General features: G+C 39.1%; 1 protein-coding gene across 1 annotated transcript in view; it reads left to right on the plus strand.

Annotated features, from left to right (window-relative positions):
* The window catches only part of sntb1 (syntrophin, basic 1), a 52,774-nt gene extending 32,971 nt beyond the window's left edge, over positions 1–19,803 (plus strand). Inside the window, exons 3-8 of the mRNA XM_084726304.1 lie at positions 414–531; positions 701–790; positions 4,332–4,468; positions 6,190–6,386; positions 15,562–15,791; positions 18,865–19,803. Of these exons, the coding sequence (XP_084582430.1) occupies positions 414–531; positions 701–790; positions 4,332–4,468; positions 6,190–6,386; positions 15,562–15,791; positions 18,865–18,957 (865 nt within the window). The 3' untranslated portion in view covers positions 18,958–19,803. The remainder of the gene's footprint in view (positions 1–413; positions 532–700; positions 791–4,331; positions 4,469–6,189; positions 6,387–15,561; positions 15,792–18,864) is intronic.
* The last annotated feature ends 1,398 nt before the right edge of the window (positions 19,804–21,201 follow it).

The following is a 21,201-nucleotide window of genomic DNA, read 5'->3' on the forward strand; positions in this document are numbered from 1 at the left end:
CCATATGATATAAGGAGATTAGTTATGGAAATTTAGTGGGAGACAGCATTGTGTCATATGGCCCACAGAGGATGCATGAGCAAAGCTTGTTTCATATTTTGAATTCACTTGAATAAACTCAGATTTCAATGCACTTCATTTTATTGTTCTGACCGAGTGCCCATTTCCAAGTGGATGAGACAAACGAGCATCTGTCGGAACTGAAACCTAAATGAATAACATTTGGTTGCTAAAACCATGACTTGAGATTAAATTGAGTCAAATTGGTACAGCATGATAAGGGTAACAACATAGTTTCAATATTCAAAAAGGAATTTATTCAGCAAAGGTTGTGACCTATAAAAGTTTTAGAACCAGTCCAATGATAACGGAGAGGTTAAAGCTGTTTTAACTTTTCTTATCTTTTTCTCCAGACAACTGGAGCTGCACTCCCCTGACGCCAGGCACACCGTGGTGCTGCGGTGCCCCGACCAACCATCTGCCCTGTCCTGGTTCTCTGCCATGCACTCAGTCACATCCACACTGGCACAGGTCTGTCTTTGATTTTATTGATTTTATAGGCAGTTCCCATCAATGTGACCATTACAATTAGATATTAAAATGATCACATACTGTGGAAATGATTCTGCCCCTCAGAGCTGCTTTGAATCTAATGCCTCCTGACCGATCATCTATCCTAAAAACTGTCATCCCCCCACAGCGGGCGCTGGCAGAGGTCATCCAGAACACAGCCAGGACGGAGGTTGCTGGCAGCAAAGAGATACGACACCTGGGATGGCTGGCAGGGAAGGTAGGTGTGTGTTTGTGTGTGAGACAGAGAGACAGAGACAGGGAGTGTAAAATGCTTTCGCACATTTTTAATGGGGTACCTTCTCTCTTATTATCATTTTGTGACTGTGCTGTGTAGGTGTGCATGAGCATGTGTGTGCTTTTGTTCTATCTTTGTGGGGACCAGTTTGAGCTTTACACCTTTTAAGTGTGGGCATTTTTGGAAAATGTGGATATTTTAGTTAGTTCTCTCATTTTCAAAGGGCGGTTTAAAGGTTAAGACATGGCTTTAGGATTTTTTTGTGACCACAGCTATGAAACTTATGAAAGATATGTGATATTTGCTTGTTTCTAAGACATGGGTTATATTTATGGATCATTTAAAGTTTTGTTTCATAATTCAGATTTATTATTTACAGTGATTCATTCTTTGTTTTAATGGCTAGCTGTGCTCTTCTTAATGTCCTCTTAAAATATGTTTTGTAGGTAAAGGCCACAGTGTGCTTGAAAAGAACTACTTTGTACAACATGTCGTCCAATCATGTATAGGATTGCCCCTGATTTTCCTAGTAAACTAGTTTCTTAGTCATAAACATTGCATTTTTGTGATATTTATTTAATTGTATAAATAAATATCTTTGGGACATAAAGCGACCTGCCTGTTGAATGCAAAAGCAAAAATGATAACAACTCTGTGAAACATCCCACACAAGACTGTTTCGTTAATTTATTTCAACGCAGTATAATCACACATCAATAATATTCATGAACTTATCAATTTGATGGGTGATGTATTCTCCTGCTGCAACATTAAATCACCTCAGTAGTGTATTATCAGTTATCAAACTGGCCTCTGTCGTCTCAGAGGCAGCGTCCCAGTCTAATAGGACCACTTGAATTTGAAGTGTTTTTTTCTGCAGATAAACTCGTAATTAACTTGGTTGACTAAGATTCTTCTCACCGACTAACGGTTTAGTCGACTCCGAGGGTGCAGCCCTTATCTTGTCTGATGGCAAAAGTGTTCGCAGCTTTTTGAACACTCAAAAGTGTGTTGAACGAGAGAGGGGAAACGGGATATCCTTCAAATATGCAAATAATGGTCTACACTTTCAGATCATCTTTCCTACAAAGTATTCATAGTATTGAACAAGTTTGTAAATTGTAAGTCTGTAACACATGAAAAAAGGAGAGTTTAAGAGAGGAGTTAAAGCGCTCTTTACTGACTATATGATGTAAGTGTGAATGTTGGATTGTCAGTCTACAACGTTACAGAAATGGTCGCACGCATCCCCTCCCCAACTATGGAAAGGTTGTGTGTTGCATGTTTAACATGCACTTCGGTTGGAGCATACTAACGCCTTTAGTCTTAGTACTGCTGTGACTGTATGTCATTCATATGTTGTCTTCTGTGACTTGTCTGACTTGTACTGCCCACTGAGCATGACCAAATCAAATCTCAGGGCACTTTTCTTATAGAGCAGGTCTAGACTGTACTCTTTATAATATTGTTAACTTTATGATTGACTTGTTGTGATCGTTAAGGTTAATTCTGTGAGCTCAAGAATGCATTACAGCAAACGAGGTATAGAATTACAAATATATGTGTGGGTGCACAGATACCTGTGTTTGCACACATATTTTAGTATTGTGTATACGCTCTGTACACACACGTCTTTGAAATTCATACACACATACACACAGATAAAGCTTCTTTCTCTCTTTCATACACGCACACAGACACACGCACCTGTGCAAACATATCCACACACACACTAATTCATACCTGTCTAATTTAGTCCTCATGAATTTGCCAATATTTGATCCTTCAAACACAGTACAATACTGTTACTTAGCAACATATTCTCATTATGTTAAAAGGCTGACCCTTGACCCTCTAAATCCCACGATATGATTGGCTGAGGCAGAACTTCAAAGAGCAGCTTAGGATTCCATGGCTGGGCTGCAGATAAGCGCTCATAATGAGAATAGTTATGGAGCATTGTAAAATGAAATACCAGGCTCTGTGTGTGTGTGTGTGCGTGTGCGTGTGCGCGTGTGCGTGTGCGTGTGCGTGTGCGTGTGCGTGTGCGTGTGCGTGCGTGTGCGTGTGTGTGTGTGCGCTCGAAGTTAAGAGATTAACAGTGTGTGTTCTGAAGGGAAAGCGAAGGGCTTGCTCGTTAGGAGGGATGGGTGGGCGAGGGGGCACAGCAAAGCAAATGCGTAGAAAGTGTACCTGCACCTACACCCACACCTGTACTTTTAGCTAATTTCCCACTAGGTACATGGTATAATGTAATGAATGTTCACATTTCCAGTGAACGACCAGTTGCAATAAGATAATTTTTCCTGTTGGAATGAAATACGAAAGATGCTAAGAGCTAAGACAGAAGAAAAAAGGTAACACGTGCCACAAAAGTTAAATAATGACAGCATTTGGATCCTACTTGGAACTTTGTCAGGTCAGGATGTTTGAACAGTAAAAACCACACCCATATTTATACAGCATGCATCTCAAAAGGTTGACAAGTTCATTGACAGCAGGTGTAGTTAACCATACAAACTGTTCATTGATAATTATTCAAACAACAAACAATTCAATGTAATACATAGAGGAAAATAGAGAAAAACAGTAATAGAAAAGCCAAACTTCAAAATATCAAGCACATATATGAAAACATCAAACTCATCATCTCATGTATGAAAAACTACATGACCTATATTAAAAAATAGATTACAGTACAACAAAGTAAAAAAGACACACCAGTTGTATTAATAAAACCCATATATATACAAATATGTATATACTCATCATGATGCTGCCACCATTTGTGTTATTTTAGAGGAAATGTTTTATCTCATACTCTTGATTTAGACCTCAACATGTAAAAGTCTGGAGAGTAAAGATAAAAAATAACTTTCTATTTGGAGTAAGACTGTATTTAAATCATCTCTTCTTCTCTGAGATTTAACATACTCAAAACTTGCATAATACAGAAAGTGAGAGAGAAAACAATGTTTGTGTACCGAGTCTTGGATTAAATTGAGAGGTGCGGACTGAGCTACACACCCACTGCGAGTACACACTATTTTACATATTAAACACACACATCATTCCTCTCTCTGACATTACATAAGTCCCATAAAGCAGTTCCCTGGTGAAAAGCCATAAATATTACTGATAAAATGCTTTTATCTAAAAACCTGAGGACGATTTCAGTATCTGTAACAAATACAAGAGGGCAGACATACATCAGATCCTGCAGGATCAATCAAGGTTGTCTTTTATTCTAATTCAACATGAGCAACCTTGTAGGATTGATTAACTGCTTCTTTGAAATAGACTAGAATTTTAAGTATCAAGTTGTCCGATTAATTTATCAAACTGTTTACAACGGCTGCGTTATTATGAAAATTAATTCTTTTTTAGGCTTCTGGTCAGACTCAGTAATCAATTTAGATCCATTACAGGCTTTTTCTGTTTAAATGTTTTTCACTTGGCCCTGCACAGGATGAGTGGGTTTAGAAAATGGGCATGGAAAATTGTTCCTATGTTTGTGCTGTAGACAGAGAGCGAGAAGCAGAGCTGGAAGCCGGTGCTGGTGGTGGTGACGGAGAAAGACCTGCTGCTGTACGACAGTCTACCACGAGGCAAGGAGGCCTGGCAGAACCCTGCACACACTTATCCACTTTTAGCAACACGGTAAGTCCACCCACATGTGTGCAGATGTTACAAACACACAATGTATTTGCACCATAGAGTATTTAAGATATTTTATGGAGACTACTATGTTGTTACAGTAATAGGATTTAAAAACCAATACTCAATTGGATGTCTACAAACAGAATAATTTTTAGCTACTTTGCTATATAAACACCAGCATGTTAGCATTGTCACAATAAGCATGTTAGCATGAAAACTGTTACCATTTTTGTTCTGACTTTAACAGAACACCAAAGGATCAAAAGCAAACTGTGAACTTCAACTTTTATTCATCCTCCATTGTCTTCTTTCATAACGGGGTTTGCAGCCTCACAAAGGTGTTACTGTGGCTGTAGACCTTCAGTCATCACTGACAGGTGCAGTGTTGCTGCACATATCAAATATGATTTATTTGGTTAGAAACTGAAGTATTCCAGAAATCTTTATTGGTGGCCCTAGATGATAAATTCATGCTTGTATGTTGTTTGGTTGGTTGATTATTGTTTGTTGTTCTTCCACCACTGACCTTTCTTACGCTATACTGTTAGCAAATATGTAAGCATAAACTACATGGAAAAAGAAAGCGGTAAAACGGAGCGAAATAAATCATTCAAACAGATGAAAAAAGCAAACAAACAAGCCAAAGAGAAAATAGATCACCGAAGTTATTACAATTCAGTCTAAGGTCACTGTGAATGTACCAGTTGTCATGGCAATCCATCCAGGCGTTGTTGAGATATTTTAGCCTGGACCAAAGTGGTGAATCCACAGACAGACAGACTGACATTGCCATCCCTAGAGTCAAGGCGTTGGCACTGCTAAAAAAAAGAAAACTACATATCGTGCACTATTTTAATCATTTCATTTTGTTAATTTTTTAGGGCACTACAGTATAATGTATGTATAGTTCACAATTCAAATACACAGATTTCAGAAAAAGTGAGAGTTAATATGAGGCATAGGTAGCAAATAGGGAGTGATTTGGGACTTTAATCTTGTGGCTTTTAAAGTCACTTATGTGCAGCTTTTGAACATGTCCACTCCTGGTTTTGATCACCAGCCTTTATTTGCTTAAGATGTGATAAAGTGTTCAGTAAAAAAAAGCTCCACAGTGAGGGAAAAAAAATCTGTAGTATGGAAGATATCATATCGGAGACCTATTTTTAGATGGCGCCTTTGTCGGCCTCTGAAATCTCACCAGCAAATGTATCCTTTTCTGCTATCTACAGGTTTTCAGTTTTATTAAAGATCATTGTACTGCATTCCCTCACTTGCCCCCAGAGAACTTGTCAAGTATTTAAGAGAAACTAAAGAAGCCAGCTGGGCACATCCATAGATTTCAACCCTCTCCACTTGCCAAAAATCAAATCAATGAAGAGTGGGAGGTTGAACTGGGGAGGAGTACATTTTCAGCACCACTGGTGGGAAACAGCCAATTTACAGGATCATTATTACTCTTTTTATGCCTGTCTCAATCTTATTCAATTTAAAGTGCTCCACTTAAGCCAAGGTAAACAAGCAAAAAATCTCCCTGGCACTAAAGAGGCCTGTAATAAATGTGCTGCTACCTCCTCTCATCTATTACATTCTGATCTTGTTCAAACTGAACATGATTTTGAAAAGACTTTTTATCATGACAAGATACTTTCTTTAATATGTCAAAAATGTCCTCTCCCTTCCCTGCACTGTATGACTGTTTATATGTGTATTTGTTCATTCAGTCTGGTCCACTCTGGCCCTGACCGGGGATCGCCTCACTCTGGCACAGAGCTGTTCTTTGCCACTCGGACCGGCACGCGACTTGGCATCGAGACTCACCTGTTCCGGGCCGAGACCACCAAGGATCTGTCCCTGTGGACCAGACAAATAGTCAACGGGTGTCACGCCTCGGCTGAGATGATCAAAGAAGTCACTACAAGTGAGTACTGATACGTAAACACTCAGATTTAGTAACTCAAAAGTACTTTTACGATGGAGACAGAAACATGCAGACACCGAGAACAGAGACAGGAGCACACACACAAACTTGTATCTGTAGATGGAGTGGAGTGAGCAGCAGGTCAGTGTGCTGGATTCTGTGATGCTGTCTCAAACGTGCTCAGGCATGCTGCAGCAAAACATATCCACGGAGATTTAAGAGGCTGCAAGGGTAAGTACTGCCCAAGGTGTTGCAAGCCTAAAATAAAGTCTAAATCCAGTGCATAAAGCAAAATGTATGTACACACACACACACCCATATACACTCATACACTGATAGATAGAAGAAGGTTTGTGATATAATTTGACAGCCATATGGAAGATGTGGACAAAGCACTTGCTATTTATAGAAAGGAATGCTATTCTAGTGTGTGTGTGTGTGTGTGTGTGTGTGTGTATGTGTGCTGTCGGGCATTGGGTATTGGCCATCCAGGGAATTCCAGCAGAATACCCCCACCCCCCTTCTCTCTCCTCTCCCTCACTCTCCAAGCACAAAATGTCCTGGGAACTGCTCTTCTCCCCTGGGTCCCCCTCCTCTCTCCATCAATGATAACGCCATGCCAAATTAAGTTTCACTTTAGGCTCCTGTTATATATGAAACAGCATGTATGCAGCAGCAAATGATGCACGACCCCGACACCACTTCCTTCCTCTAAAGCTCTTCTAAATGGTGTCTGCGCCCACCGATCCAGGTGTAAATGTTACGCTGTGATAAGCATGTCGAAGCTTCGTTCACGTCTGCTGTGCTCAGCTTAAATTTAACACTCCAAGGTGTTTGATAAAAAGCTGATATTTATGTCATGGTTGTTATCAAGGCAATATGAATGTTAAAAGGACGTCTTATTTAATCCCATGACAAAACGCTGTCTAGACTGAAACAAGCTGGTCTGTTTCAATGTGCTGTACCTTAAATATAGTAATTAAATATAGAAATCAAAAGATTTATCATTCTTATAGATCTTTGTCACGATAGCTATGGTCCCGTTAAGGTCCCATTCCATTTAGTGTAGCAGGACCTTACCAGTGAGCCAATATGCACAATATGCACCCTGACTTCGTTTGACCTGAATGAATCAAATCAAATCAAATCTTACCCTAAAATATGACTGCTGTGAAAAGGTTTGTTGTTGTTTTAATCCTGCCCACCCTCAAACTTAGCAGAGGTCCACTCAGCCAGGATAAGTGAAAACATCTGTGCAGCTGTGGGTTTTTATTTTTTATTTTTTTACTTTTTATTTTTGGCCACTTTGGAGGAGCAAGAGGAAGTTCTTAACACAACACTGACATACAATGACCTTTTACAATGTAAGTTGATATTGTGAACTTGGTAGCACCCATTTTTTTTATTTATACATCTAGCAGATATGGAGAAAGATTAAAATTCATTTGGAGTTGTGTTTATGGCCATACAATAATAGGAGTCCAATATTCATTCTAATTTTAGCTCTGTTTTACACACTACTGGGGGGATATCTGCTTTTGCTAAAAGCATTTGGCAGCTGTAGAGCTACGTTAACTTGTGCTAACTTTTTTTTCTTGTTATTTCCTTCTGGCAGGTAGTGTACCGTGGGTTTTTAGAGCTTTTGCCTAAAACAGCCATCTGCTGAATCAGAAAACAACTAGTAGTGGGGAACGTTATTTTCACACTATTAAAAGATTGCTGCCATTCAAAAATAACATGTTACGTTACCTACTGAGAAGAGTATGTTGTTAGAGTACTTTTGCACTTGTTATATTGTCCTAATGATCTGGCAGCAAGCAGGACGGAGGCATAACCAAAACCATAACACACTGGCTCATATAGCTCATGGTACATCATGTTTCATCATACAAATAATGAACCAGTTAGCTTCTCAAAACACATGCCTACATGCAAAAAACAGGCTTTTCAAATCACATAGACTCACCCAACAAATCTTCTCTGTAGTTTAGTGTAAAGTTTTTCAAAAAGTCTGTTGGATAGTCAGTTCCTTTGACGAGACTTCCAGTGCCAAATAGTCTCTCCACAGGCACACTGGATGGTGTTGGTGAAAGATCTGATCTTGGCATATTTTATATACATCCATCCCAAGACCCGACTTAAGATATGTGATTTCAGTGTAAGCGGAGACCACAGGCTGTCTGTCCTCTATCTCAAATAATAAAAATCACCCTCAGAGTCTTCACTAGTAAGCAGTAGTTCTTACAGTGGTGAAAATGCACTAAAGTTGGTAACAGTACATAACAGACCACCAATTTGAAAACCTAGCTAAATAAGGAAATACCTGAACTGCACGTTCAAGTACTTGTATGCTGATGTTCAGGAGGTAGGCCTAATGTTTGTGCTCACTTAGACTTAGTGCAACGTAGTTTAATGAGTTAAAATGCTACTTTTTGCTAATTAGCTCTAGACACAAAGTTCAACAGACACTAACCAGACTGTCAGTATCATACTAAATGAAATTTTGACCTGATGATGTAACAAATTTAATATCAATCCACCCAATAATTGTTGAGACATCTCAACCTCATGGTGCTGCTAGAACTCAGGTAATCTCCAAAATCATTTGTCATCTGGGGACCATGAATTGCTGTTCAGAATTTCATGAAAATCAATCCAATAGCACAATATCATTCACAGAGCCATGTCTGTACCATGGCTGAAAATATTTTTACAGCGGCTTTAATTTTGTGCTGTAATGCTAATTTAGAATACTGATGTAGGCCAAAAGAGTGAGGAAAAATGAGAATGGTTTTGAATATTTATTGCTCAGTTTTGAATTTGTGTCTGAAATGGATCCCATAACTTTTCTGAAACAGATTGATGTTAGCACCAAGCCCTCAGTTTCTTGTTATGGAAGTAGAGAAGTAATTTACACTTCCCTGAGAAGGAGCGTGATAATGCATACAAAGTGCATTCACTCATTTTTCAGCAGTTGCCACCCAAGGAGTCGTTGCGCTGACCTTGTCAGCTTTTAATCTGTGTAACATTCTGATAAATCATTGTGATGGTTTATTCACTGTCAAGGCTTGTGACACAGATTTGCTTTGAAGATAGATCAACTCTCCATCACTCACCGGGCAGCAGGCCATTCTTAGACGGATTTTAAAGGGGAAAGTAATTTGTTCAGCTCTGAAATCAAATTTCACAGACACTTGGCCTGCTGTCATGTCTGTTATTATGATGTCCAAGGTGACATTAACTTCTCAAAGGTTATATTGATATTTTGAGCTATTAGCAGGATAAGGCACTGCATATGTAGTCACAGCATCGAGGTTTGAACCCTGCTCATGTCCATCAAGTGTATGCTCTTTTTTTAAAAAAACTGTGATTGTAAAGTTGCAGACAAAACAAGACATATGAGGACGTCATCTTGGATTTTGGGAAACAGTGATCAGCATTGTGACATTTTAGTGGCAAACAACATTTTAATATAATAGGGCTATACGCTTTTAGATGACTGTCTGTTACATATGAAGCTTCAGCTGGCAGCCAATTAGCTTAGCTTTCCATAAAGACTGAAAACAGGGGAAAACAGTGAGCCTGGTTCTATTCAAATGACAGAGAAACAAACAAACAAAACCTGCCTTCCAGCACCTCTAAAGCTCACTAATTAACATGTAATATCTCTCTCAAACGCAAGCAAAAGTGTAAACCTGAAGACGGCCATGGTTTTAGAAGGCTTGTGTGTGCAGTCTTTATGAAAAAAGCTATGTTAACTGGCTGTTCAAAAGCTCCAGAACTGCTACTAAATGAGCCTTGTGTTGATATTATTTTCTCAATTGCTATGGCCAAGGTCAGGAATCAACTTCAAACAACATATTTTTGATCAGCTTCAGATTTATTTGTTTAATATCAGTAATCAAACTTCCTCTACCTGCACACCCACAGCCTTCTCATTAATGTTGTTGTCAACAGTGGCAGCTGTTAAACTTGTTAAATTGTCTTAGAGGTCGACTGGCTCTCCTTAATGAACAGGTAAACAGCTTAATTACTTAAAAAAGCAATTCTAGCACAGTGGTTGTGGAAAATTAACCTAGTAACCTGCTGTGACACTTGAAGTTAAACGCAGTGGGATTCATTTTCAAAATATGAACTACTTTACCTGCTGCTAATGTCATTTGTGAGTTGACAGTAAAAAAAAAGAGCTTGTGTCCTGTAATAACCTTTTAGTGTTGTCTCACTTTCTCTCTCTGTCCCTCATTCATTCACTTCATCTCTCTGTCTTTCAGTGTTATCACTCTGCCCCTCCTTCTCGCCTTCTGTCTTTTCCACTCACCGTCAGGCAGAAAGAAGGGCTTTTGTTGCCGCCTGAAAAGCCCCTTTCTCTGCGTGTGTGTGAGTATGTGTGTGTATTCTGGTGGGAAACCCTGCTTGACCCACAGATCAAGGCTCTCAGGTAGAAGTGTCGAGTTTCAGGTCTAATTTTCACTCCTGAGCACAACAAAGACCCCAGCACTCTTTGCCCCATTTACAACTGTTACGCCATTAGGGAGACGTTTGTCCTGCCAGATTGTTTATACATCATTAGAACGATATTACACGTTATGAGACTCATTTTTCATCATGAATGGGATGTCTTCAGGGTTCCTGGGTGGGATTTTACACTGTATATGTGACTGTGTGTGTGTGCGCGCCTGTGCGCCCCATGTTTCTATTTGATTCACAATGTTCTTTTTATCTACATTACTTCCTGCAGATGTAAGCAGAACACCTCTGTTGTTTTAGTGTTTCGCAGCTGATAAAATGAGGAGAAATCACTGTAATATACTGCTCTGCTCGTGACACAAAAAGAGTCTAAAATCCACGCTAGCACCTTCTACTGTAGGTGCCTTTCTGGTCCGAACACCTCACCTGATCAATGTAGTGTGAAGCCAGCGTTGCCTCTGTGGTATTGCTACCTAAAAATATGTAGAATACTGTATAGATTATTAATACATTGCGAAACAATATGGACAGTCTCCTGAGAAAACGTTCACACACAAGGGGGTTTGACAAAATAAGGCAGACTATTCATTAAAATAGAAAAAGAACCTAAACCTAAACCAAGTATCAGCATTACAAACACTGCTCCAAAAATGGATTATGCAAGGTTGCATGATAATTAATAGAATTCATCAACCATGATATTCCATGGGCATGATATTACAGTCCGACTTGAAAGATTCTCCTCTCTTTCAAAGTACATTTATATGTGCTCGACAAAGCATGCTCAGTCAGAAACACTTCAAGAAATTGACTTTTTATTAAAAAAAAAAAAAAAAGGCACACAGTGAGATGTGGTGAAAAAGGCTCTGCTCTTTCTCAGAAAATCTGAGCAGCAACAAGGATTCTGCTGGGAGAATTAAGGTATTAAGGCATCAGTATGCTCCATCAGAACTTCCTGTCAGGTGGTCAGACAGTGGATTGTTGGGGCTCTGTCCAACCATTTCTGTAACTTTCCAAAATCTGCTTTTCCATCCACCTTCAAGTTTTCCTTAGTTGTAATTTAGATTAACTGTACACCTGCATAAATATAATTGGATGCTGCTAATCAACTGGTAGTCAAGCAGCTGATGATGCGAGTGCTCAAAACCACTGACATACAGGATATAAAGACTGACAACATGACATCTCTCCAAAACTGAAGCCAAAACATCTTGATTGTCCCCTGGTGGCTGGCTGCAGTACAGGTCATAAATCCTGCCCCAAGAAAAGACAACACTTAAGCCATTCCAAATATCCAAAATTGAAGGTAATATCTAGTCTCACATCACAGTATCAAAATAATATCAATAATCAGGAGGATGAGTCAGGAGGATGAGCTCGAGCTTAAACTAAAGCTTGCTCCATTGTAATTTTTTAGACTGCAACCCCTTGACTTAGTGAGTAAATCTGCAGTTACGCTCTGATGTCACACTGGTAGTCAAACTAACATGAACTTCCTTTGGAGCAGTGTTTGTAATTGTTAACAAATGATTTCAGAATGAAAAAGCTTTTTCTTGTAGTGATTTCATTGTTTTGTCTCCCTACTGAACCACAGTGAGAAAATGATGCAAGGTTTTCACAAATGCTTCAAATGTGCAGAGCACAATGAGATGCCAAAAAATCTAAACGATAACAGGAAATCAAAATCTATGACTTGATTACATTGTCGTGCAGTACAAACCATCCATCTGCTACTCTGCTGCAGGGTAAATTAAACTCACAGGAATTATTTGTGAATTGCGTTTGACCAGCGTCTGCTGTGTGTGTTTTACTGTGTACACATTTGCCAACCACAGTTTCATAATCGCCTTAAGATAAAGACCCGAACAAGGCAGGGATTTAGGTGTGTGTAGGGTGATTAGCATGGTTTGACTGACGACACGGCCAGAGAATCGGCCTGTTGACAGTCGGACAATAGAGACTGAAGCAGCCTTGCATAGGTATTCTCTAGCCCACAGAGAGAGAAGACACATGCTCATATGTGCATCTCCTTGCCTTTTTTTTACACACAGACACACACACACCAACACCAACATAGACACATTACACACACACACACACCCCTCCCTGTACATGCACACACATCCTGCTCAGGCTGTCAGCAAACAATGGAACGATAACACCTCTCTTCTCGCTCACACACTCGCGTCACACAAACACGCTGCTCGGTAGATCAGATGTCGTCAAGAGAGAGGAGCTTAACGCTGTAGATGAAGTTTTCAGCACACCGCCGTCACGTCTGAGAGCAAGGGAACTCTGCTGTCAAGGAACTGAAAAATAAGACTAAATGCAGCTCGATCACACTGTGCAGAGACGAGGCAAGTTTGTCATTACAGCAGAGAGAAAGTGATGCGTAAATTGGGAGAGTAGATAAAGATAGTACACTCAGCTTTCAGCTGGATGCATGCTGTGAAGAGAGAGCGGGAAAAAAAGTGATGAGAAGAGTTGTACAGTAGATGAATTGCACTGTGCTTTCAGTGCGCTGGTCTCCACGTAGAGAGAGTAGTCTGTCACTGAAATATGGCAAAGTGTAGTTTGTAATAGACATGAGATACATGAGTAAAAACAGAGTCAGCCTGCCTTTGATAACTGATGTGTTAACGAAAATGCAGCTGTCACAACTGGTAACTGTACAATACATTTTAATAAGGAGAACGTACAGTAAATCTTTACTGAGTGGCAGGTTTATTAGGTTCTCCTATAGCTAAAACTAATGCAGTATATGAGGTATCTTCAGTATTTAGCCTCACTGATATAAATACTCTCACTATGACTAAAACATTCTCTAAAACAGTTTAACCAAAAACATTATGACGTCCGTGAAGGAAGAAATTATTGTTTCATTATTAGTGTGTCATTAGTTTTAGCTCAGTGTACCTAATGAACTGGCAACTGAGAGAGTAATTGCCTTCTGAACAGGGAATGGGGAAATATTACCAAGAATGTCATCACAGTAGTTGATAACAGTATATGCTTTAAGTATTTTTGATTATCAAGTTAGTTGAAAGCCTTAATGTAATGTAAAGTGATGTACAGTATTCTCATAATAGGGCAAGCAACATTATTCAATATAATAGTTTTATTGATTTTCAGAAGAAAGTCAGTTTCTGAGCAAAATGTGATTAAAAACTTATGATGGCACAAAACCACTTTTTCACAACCTGTTTCTGGCACTGCACAGAGTGTATGAGCCCTTTCAACTCGGACAACAATACACCAAATGTTGTTTCCTGGCACGAATGAGACGGGGGAAAATGACGGTTTCGCCCGCTGTATTGAGCTCTCCTTAATACAGATGCTCACAGTGCACCTCATCCTCCTCAGTAGGTGAGAGACAGAGAGAGGAATGAAGAGTACTAGAGAAAGAAATACCCACAAATTTCACACGTCTAGACAAAAAAAATCCTGCTGCAATTTTTTTTTAAAGAAAATGGGCATATTTTCTCTAAGAAAAGCCTGACTAACATATCCTTTGAAAAAACATCTGTTAAATATTTATTTTCTGTAGTATCGTAAGCAAATTTGAAATTGGACTAGTCCAATTAGGGCTTTGGTCTTTAACCTAGCCATCTGAAAACCATCATGCTGTGAAACAAAATATTTTACTCTCATGAAGAAAGAAATACAGGGCCCACAACATAACTCAGTTATGCAATACTGCTGCTTCCTTCTATTTACATTTTCACACACACACACAACTTTTAGCAACATTTCTGATTGGTCAGCACCATTCAAACATTCAAAATGAGATTTATATAAATTGCATAAATGCATAAATTGCCCTTGGCTTGATCTTAAAATAACTCCACACAGCTGACGTGATGTCAGCGCTGCCTACTGGTGTCACTCACGTTAGTGTGACAGATGCTGCTGCTCATGACACGTCTCTCTCTGTATTGGATGTTGCTCAAGTTTAGTTAAAGCATTTACATGATAGTTAAGACTAATGGATCTTATTGGATTATACTGTTTTCCCCCAAATATCTGATCCAGCAATTTTGGCCAGTGTTAGACCAATACCAATATCATATTATTAGATATAGTATGTAGTATTATGGTATTGGATCAGAAAACCAATAAAAATGTATTGGCATTTTTGTTTAACATGTGAGACAGAGGAACACAGATTGTGTTGGACACACGTTTGATTGTTTTTGCATCTTTTCTAACCACATGATCACTTGTATCAGTTAAATTGGCAGAAAAAAAAGACTGTGTCAATGTCATTCATCTTTTTAGAGCACTTTGCACAAACATCCAACCTACTAACACAACACATTAATCACACTGAATGGTCCTGCCCTTCAAATACATGCCAACACTTGGCACTTAGTCATTTGACAACAGAAAATGTATCCCTAACAGTAAGGAGAGAGAGGGTTTTCCAAGGACAGGGATAAAATGCTTTCGACCACAGTATGCATTTAAAGGTGTACTGGTACTTAAATGTCTGTGATTTAGAGTTTAACTTCTACTTTTGATTGTAATTACTTATTCTACAATGCACACGCCGGGATAATGATTCAAATTCTGACTTGCACTTTAACTCTAATTTCTGTCATCCATGCGTTATTAATACAGGGAAAATGAAAAACAAGATAATTTGTTCATGAGCATCTTATTAGCTAACAATCAAAAAATGTAATTATCTTATCCATTCATCTTCCAGGTTGTCTATACCGGGGTCAGGAGTGCCGGCTGGTGATTCACTACGAGCAGGGCTTCTCTGTGCTGGCTGACCCCACACTGGGACACAGGGAGGACGGGGAGGAGAGAGGAGCTCACACGCCTACCAGGCCCCGGGTGCTCCTCTCCTACCCCTACGAAAAGCTAAAGATGTCCTCAGATGACGGAGTCCGCATGCTCTTCCTTGACTTTGGAGGGAAGGAGGGGGAGATTGTGAGTGTTTTCTTTTTTCAGTTTTCCTCCACATTCATGATCCACTGAAAAATCCACCTCAGAGCATCCACCGCTCCATGTTTGAGAAAACCATAAGACAAAATATTTGTAATATTTAACATAATCCAAAACATTTTACTTCATTTCCCATTTGAAGTTAAGTGAATTAAAATGTTCTTCTTTAAAGGATTTGTCTGAATAATTGGAAGTGGGGTTGTATGAGATACTTATTGATAGTTAGTGTATTAAAAACTTAAAGAGTTAGTCTGTGGGCTGATGTAACATTTTCACTTCGTAAAGACAAGTTGAGGTAATTTTATAGTGATTAAAAAAAACCTGTCAAATAAATGAGCACGTTTGTAGTGTTTTCAGGTTTGTTGAGCCTCTGTACATGGGGCGCACACTCTACCAACTGAGCTACCAGTCAGAGAGACTAACATTTGGCCTATCTAATGGCTGTCCGACAGCAAGGTAAAGTAGTGGAAGTACTCTAAATATAGCATATCAATATAGTAAACTCGCCATCTACTGTAGGTAATACAGTGTCTATTGATAAGTACCTCATACACTTCAAAATAATCCAAACTGTCCCTTTAAGTGCAGTTAAAATTCTTTAAGCCTTTAGAAAAATTTTTTTTTGCTTCTGCTTTCCACTTCATACTGATGGGGAAAAACTAGAGCTTACTTTGCTGTGGTCATGTACAAGTTGCAGTAAATAGAACAAGTTCATACGAGCTCTCGGGGGGGGTTCATAAGACCTCTGGGAAATGAAGCAAAACACAAAATTGGAGTGCAAGTAAACCAGAGACAGACAGACTGAAGTGGTACAGCAGAAAGTAAATTACGGCACTTCATCACTGAAATATAATGAACTCCACACACAACGTAGGACTTACCAGGTAAGAGTGTTGGAGAGTGGAGTTTTCTGTAAAAATAGCCTGTCACTCACTGTAAGAGCTTTAATCTGTTTACACTGCTCCCAGCGCTCACTGGATGTGGGTCCAGTTGGCTCGTGTTGCAGAAGGTAATCAGGACCAATTGATGTGTACCTGAGAACAACCGAGCAGAAACGCAGCGCAATATGTTTGTCACTTCTGTTCGAAAAGTTTCAGTCATCAGCCTCTAGGATCTTACTTGACAATACTGATGTGAATATCAATGTCGGTGTCAGGAGGATGAGCTCGAGTAGCTCTTTTATTACCTTCCCCTGGCACTTGTAAAAACAGTTTTTACTCAGAAAAACAACGTTGATGTTTCATCATTCATAAAGCTATAGCACTGTGATTTACTGTATGCTGAAAAATGAAGTGACATTGAAAACTAAAATATTTACTGTCTTGGCTTATGGGACTCGGAAATTGGAAACTGAGATGTTTTATATCTACCCTCGAACTGTCTGCATAACACTCCTCATACAGCTCCATATAAAACTTCTGTCAGATACACTCATGTTTGACTGCTCAGATTATGCTGAAGGCAAATAAGCAAAGACTTTGGAGCTTTGATTCAAAACCCTCTGTTGGCTACCTTAGCAGAACAGATTTTGGTGTCTGTAGCATTTCTGAATCCCAACACAGCCACAGACAAGGCTTTATAAAAATCCCAAGGCACTCACGGATGTGGCTGATGGCTCATTAGCTCAGCATTTGAAAGTGGAATCAGCTGGGCTTTTTTTCAAAGAGTTGACTATACTGTCATTAGTTGGCAGGGACTATGTATGTCTAATTTTGTCACAGCCGTTGAGCCATTGACAGTTTGTCTCCCACATACAGGAAATGTATAATTGGACCGAGCTAAAACACTGATTGTGGCTTAGAACCCTGGCATAGTGGTGCTTTGTGCTAAATGCTAATAAATGCTCAAGTCAGCAAACTAACATGCACAATAACAATGCTAATATACTGATGTTTAGCAAGTACAAAGTGTTAGCATGCAAATATTTGGTTATCATAATTACACAAAGTACAACTAAGTCTGACACGAATTTCACATTTTTGCAGGTATTTGGTCATTAGGGCTGCACCTGACTCATAATTCTGTTAGTCAGATTTGGCTGATAAAAACAAATATCTGTCATCTGTTCATTTTTTTCATACAGACTATCAAGCAATGCTTTTTTGAACTGACAGATTTTTAAATAGGGTTTGGCGGGATGTTCAGGGTGACTGTGACATGTAGTAAACAAGCTAAGACAGCCCTCCAAGCTACTGCCTGCAAACTACACTAATGACGGATTGGAAATGCGCAACCAAATTTTTTGCAAATACCATATATCAAACAAAAGCTACAGACTATATCTGATATAAAATTCACAGTTTTAAATACTGTCTCTGACAAATTCATATTTATTCATTCATATTAAATTATTAATTTGTATATGAAAGATGTGATCAGACAGATCTGATCATGACACATTGATACCTTGCTTCAAGATACGTTTTTCCTTTAATCAACACATCTTAAGCCACAGCAGTAGCGTGGCCGAAAAAAGAAAAAATTTATCCCAACTCCTGAAAATCTGACTTTTTGAAAACACAAAAGATGTTTTGTGGACCAGTAATGACGTGCAGCTCTACTCATATTTCATTGCTCCGCATTTGCTGGACATGAGGTAGCCTCTGAAACTTCCACAGTGTTAAATTTGACCAACTAAACAGTAGTTTAAGTGTGAATTTATAGGTTAAATCTCCCTATAGGCCCTGAGGAACAGGATGTGAGTCATAGTACCAGTGAAATCACCCTGTGTTGATTCAGGCTATGAACAGAGCTTTGTTCACAGCGATGTGGTGTTTGTGTGTGTACACTTCTTAGCTCCAGCTATGACCGTCTAATCCTCGCCTCATGGGGAACTGTGTTGACTGTGTAGTTAGTTTTGAATATATTTTTATGGTTTTATGTACCATACAAAGTCTTTTTCCATTCTTTTCCTCCCCTGCCTTCACCTGTCTCTGTCATCCCGTCTGCTTTAATCATCTTTTAATCATATTCTTTCCTCTTTAACCGGGCCATGTTTGGCATTATTCTGCTCTGTTCTTCTTGTTATTAATTCTGCTGTTTTCTCTTCCTCCTTCAGCAACTGGACCTCCACTCGTGTCCGAAGCCGATCGTCTTCATCCTACACTCCTTCCTCTCTGCTAAAATTGCCCGCCTCGGTCTGGTGGCCTGACCTCTCTAAAGGGATATTTCATCTCCTGTGAAAACAGAAATCCACCTTGTTTTTCCACCTCTCTGCAGCCCGCATGCAGTACACCACGTCAAACTCTTTCAGTCGGGGACCCAAGCTGAGTGAATGTAGCTTCTATCTGGAAATTGACGTTCTTTGGTCTCCAAGTTAAAGAAACACTGAAGAAACCAATCCAGATGGGTGAGATGGACAGATTTCTTTGGGATAAACCCTCCCTATAAGGGCTGCATGGGCTGAAGTGTTGACTGAAGAACCACAGAAGAAGAAAATATGGACTAGAAGCAGAGGGATGATATACATCCAGACGGAGGGACACATTAAAGGAGCAGATTGGGCATTACTGTCACGTCCAGGATTGGAAGGACTGGACATGTGCAGCACGGTTGAGATGAATTTACTTTTAATTCAATCAAAATGTAATGGCAAACTGCCTTCCATTTACCAATTATATAATTTATTCACCATTAGCTCTGAAAGGACATTCTGAATTCCACTCAGTCATTTTTCTTCACCAAACACTTGACACTGTGGAAAAACTTTATGCATTTGTCTTTGTTAGTGTTCCCTGAAATGTCTTGTTAGCAGTGTCAGCATTCATCATTGAAACCGGGAGGCACAATCGCCCTCACAGTTTCCCACAATGTGACAGCTGACTCAAACTCAAAATGTCACAGTATTCTTTTAACAGGTTGCATACGGTGACCATCGGGTGGTCAAACTATTTCAGTGTTTGACTTATTTGACAGTGATTTGATGTCAGTTCTTATGTATTCAAATATGTAAAAAAGTATTGGTGTCAATTAACACTAATTATAAAATTCTCAAGCATTCAGGCTTTTACCACTCAAAAACAGAAAAAAAAAGACTTATTGCGATTTTGTCTGTGGTACTGGGGATCCACCGGGAATTTACTTTTGTGTTTCTGATACATGCAACAGAAAATTACATATGCATGAAGTTTATGACCAAGATAAAGATGCATATGATTCATTTATCCCCAACAGTACCATAACAGAAATATTGTCATATTCAGATATACGTTGGTACACACATCACGACAATGAAGTTTAAAGCAATAATTTGATCTTATAGGGAAATATACGTTTTCACTTTTTTTGCCAAGAGTCAAATGACTCTCTGTTAGATATAGCGATGTGAAATTCCTCCCCTCTGGACATGGGACCTTATTTCAGAAAAATTGTGCACAGTAGTCAATGCTGAGAGACAAATCATTTTTTGATCCCATTTGAATTTTGCCAATAATTACAAATATGATGTCTGTTAATTCAAAAGATAAGTTTGCAAGTCAAGAAAGTTTCATGAAATGCAAAAAATGTCAAACTTCAACTTTCTTGATTTGCAAAATTAACTTAAATTGACAAACATGTGTAATTAATAGTACAAGTCAAATGTGATCAATAAATTATTTGTCTCTCAGCATTTACAACATGCTCTTCAGAAATAATATCCCGTGGTGGACTCCAGAACAGGAGGGACATCGCCTCTCTACAGACAGCAGCTGGTTAGCTTAGTTTATCTTAATGACTGACCACAGAGGGAAACAACCTGGCTTCTTCCAAAGGTAACAAAATCTGCCCTCTAGCAGTTTTAAATCTTAATTTTGAGCACATTATTAGCACATCATATTTCATTTGTTTAATCTACACTGTGCTTGCAGGCAGATTTAGCCAGACCAGCTGGCTCCAGACAAACAACTAGCCTGCAAACACATAAATCTGAAACTGAACATTGAATTTCCCTTAAATTTTTAACCATGGAAACAGCAGTTGAGAAAAGTCACACTATGTTGTCCATTTAGTGGCTAGTCTGGAGATTTTAAGCAGCTTGTTAGCCTAACTTAGCACCATCAGTGTTCCCTCCCTAAAACCACTTCACATTTTTACACTTGGTTTTTCTTTTTGCGTGTTAAATTAGTGAGCTTTAGAGGTGATGGATTTGTTACCTTTGGACCCAGTTTCTAGTGTTTATGCTAAGCTAACCAGCTATGGGCCTTATACTGTGTTTAACAGAAAAGATTTATTGGTGTCATGACAGCAAATAAGTGTATTTCCTGAAATGTTAAACTATTCCTCTGACAGTTTCCAATCTGATAAGACATGATGATGCTGTTCACTCCTGCCTCAGGGTGGACAGTGAACTGTTTGATTGTAAGCCTGATTTAAGAAGTGAAATAATTTGAAACTCTGAAGAACTGATCATGTATGC

The sequence above is a fragment of the Lutjanus erythropterus genome, chromosome 9 (assembly GCF_056507025.1).
Source record: "Lutjanus erythropterus isolate fLutEry1 chromosome 9, fLutEry1.hap2, whole genome shotgun sequence".
NCBI lineage: Eukaryota > Metazoa > Chordata > Actinopteri > Lutjaniformes > Lutjanidae > Lutjanus > Lutjanus erythropterus.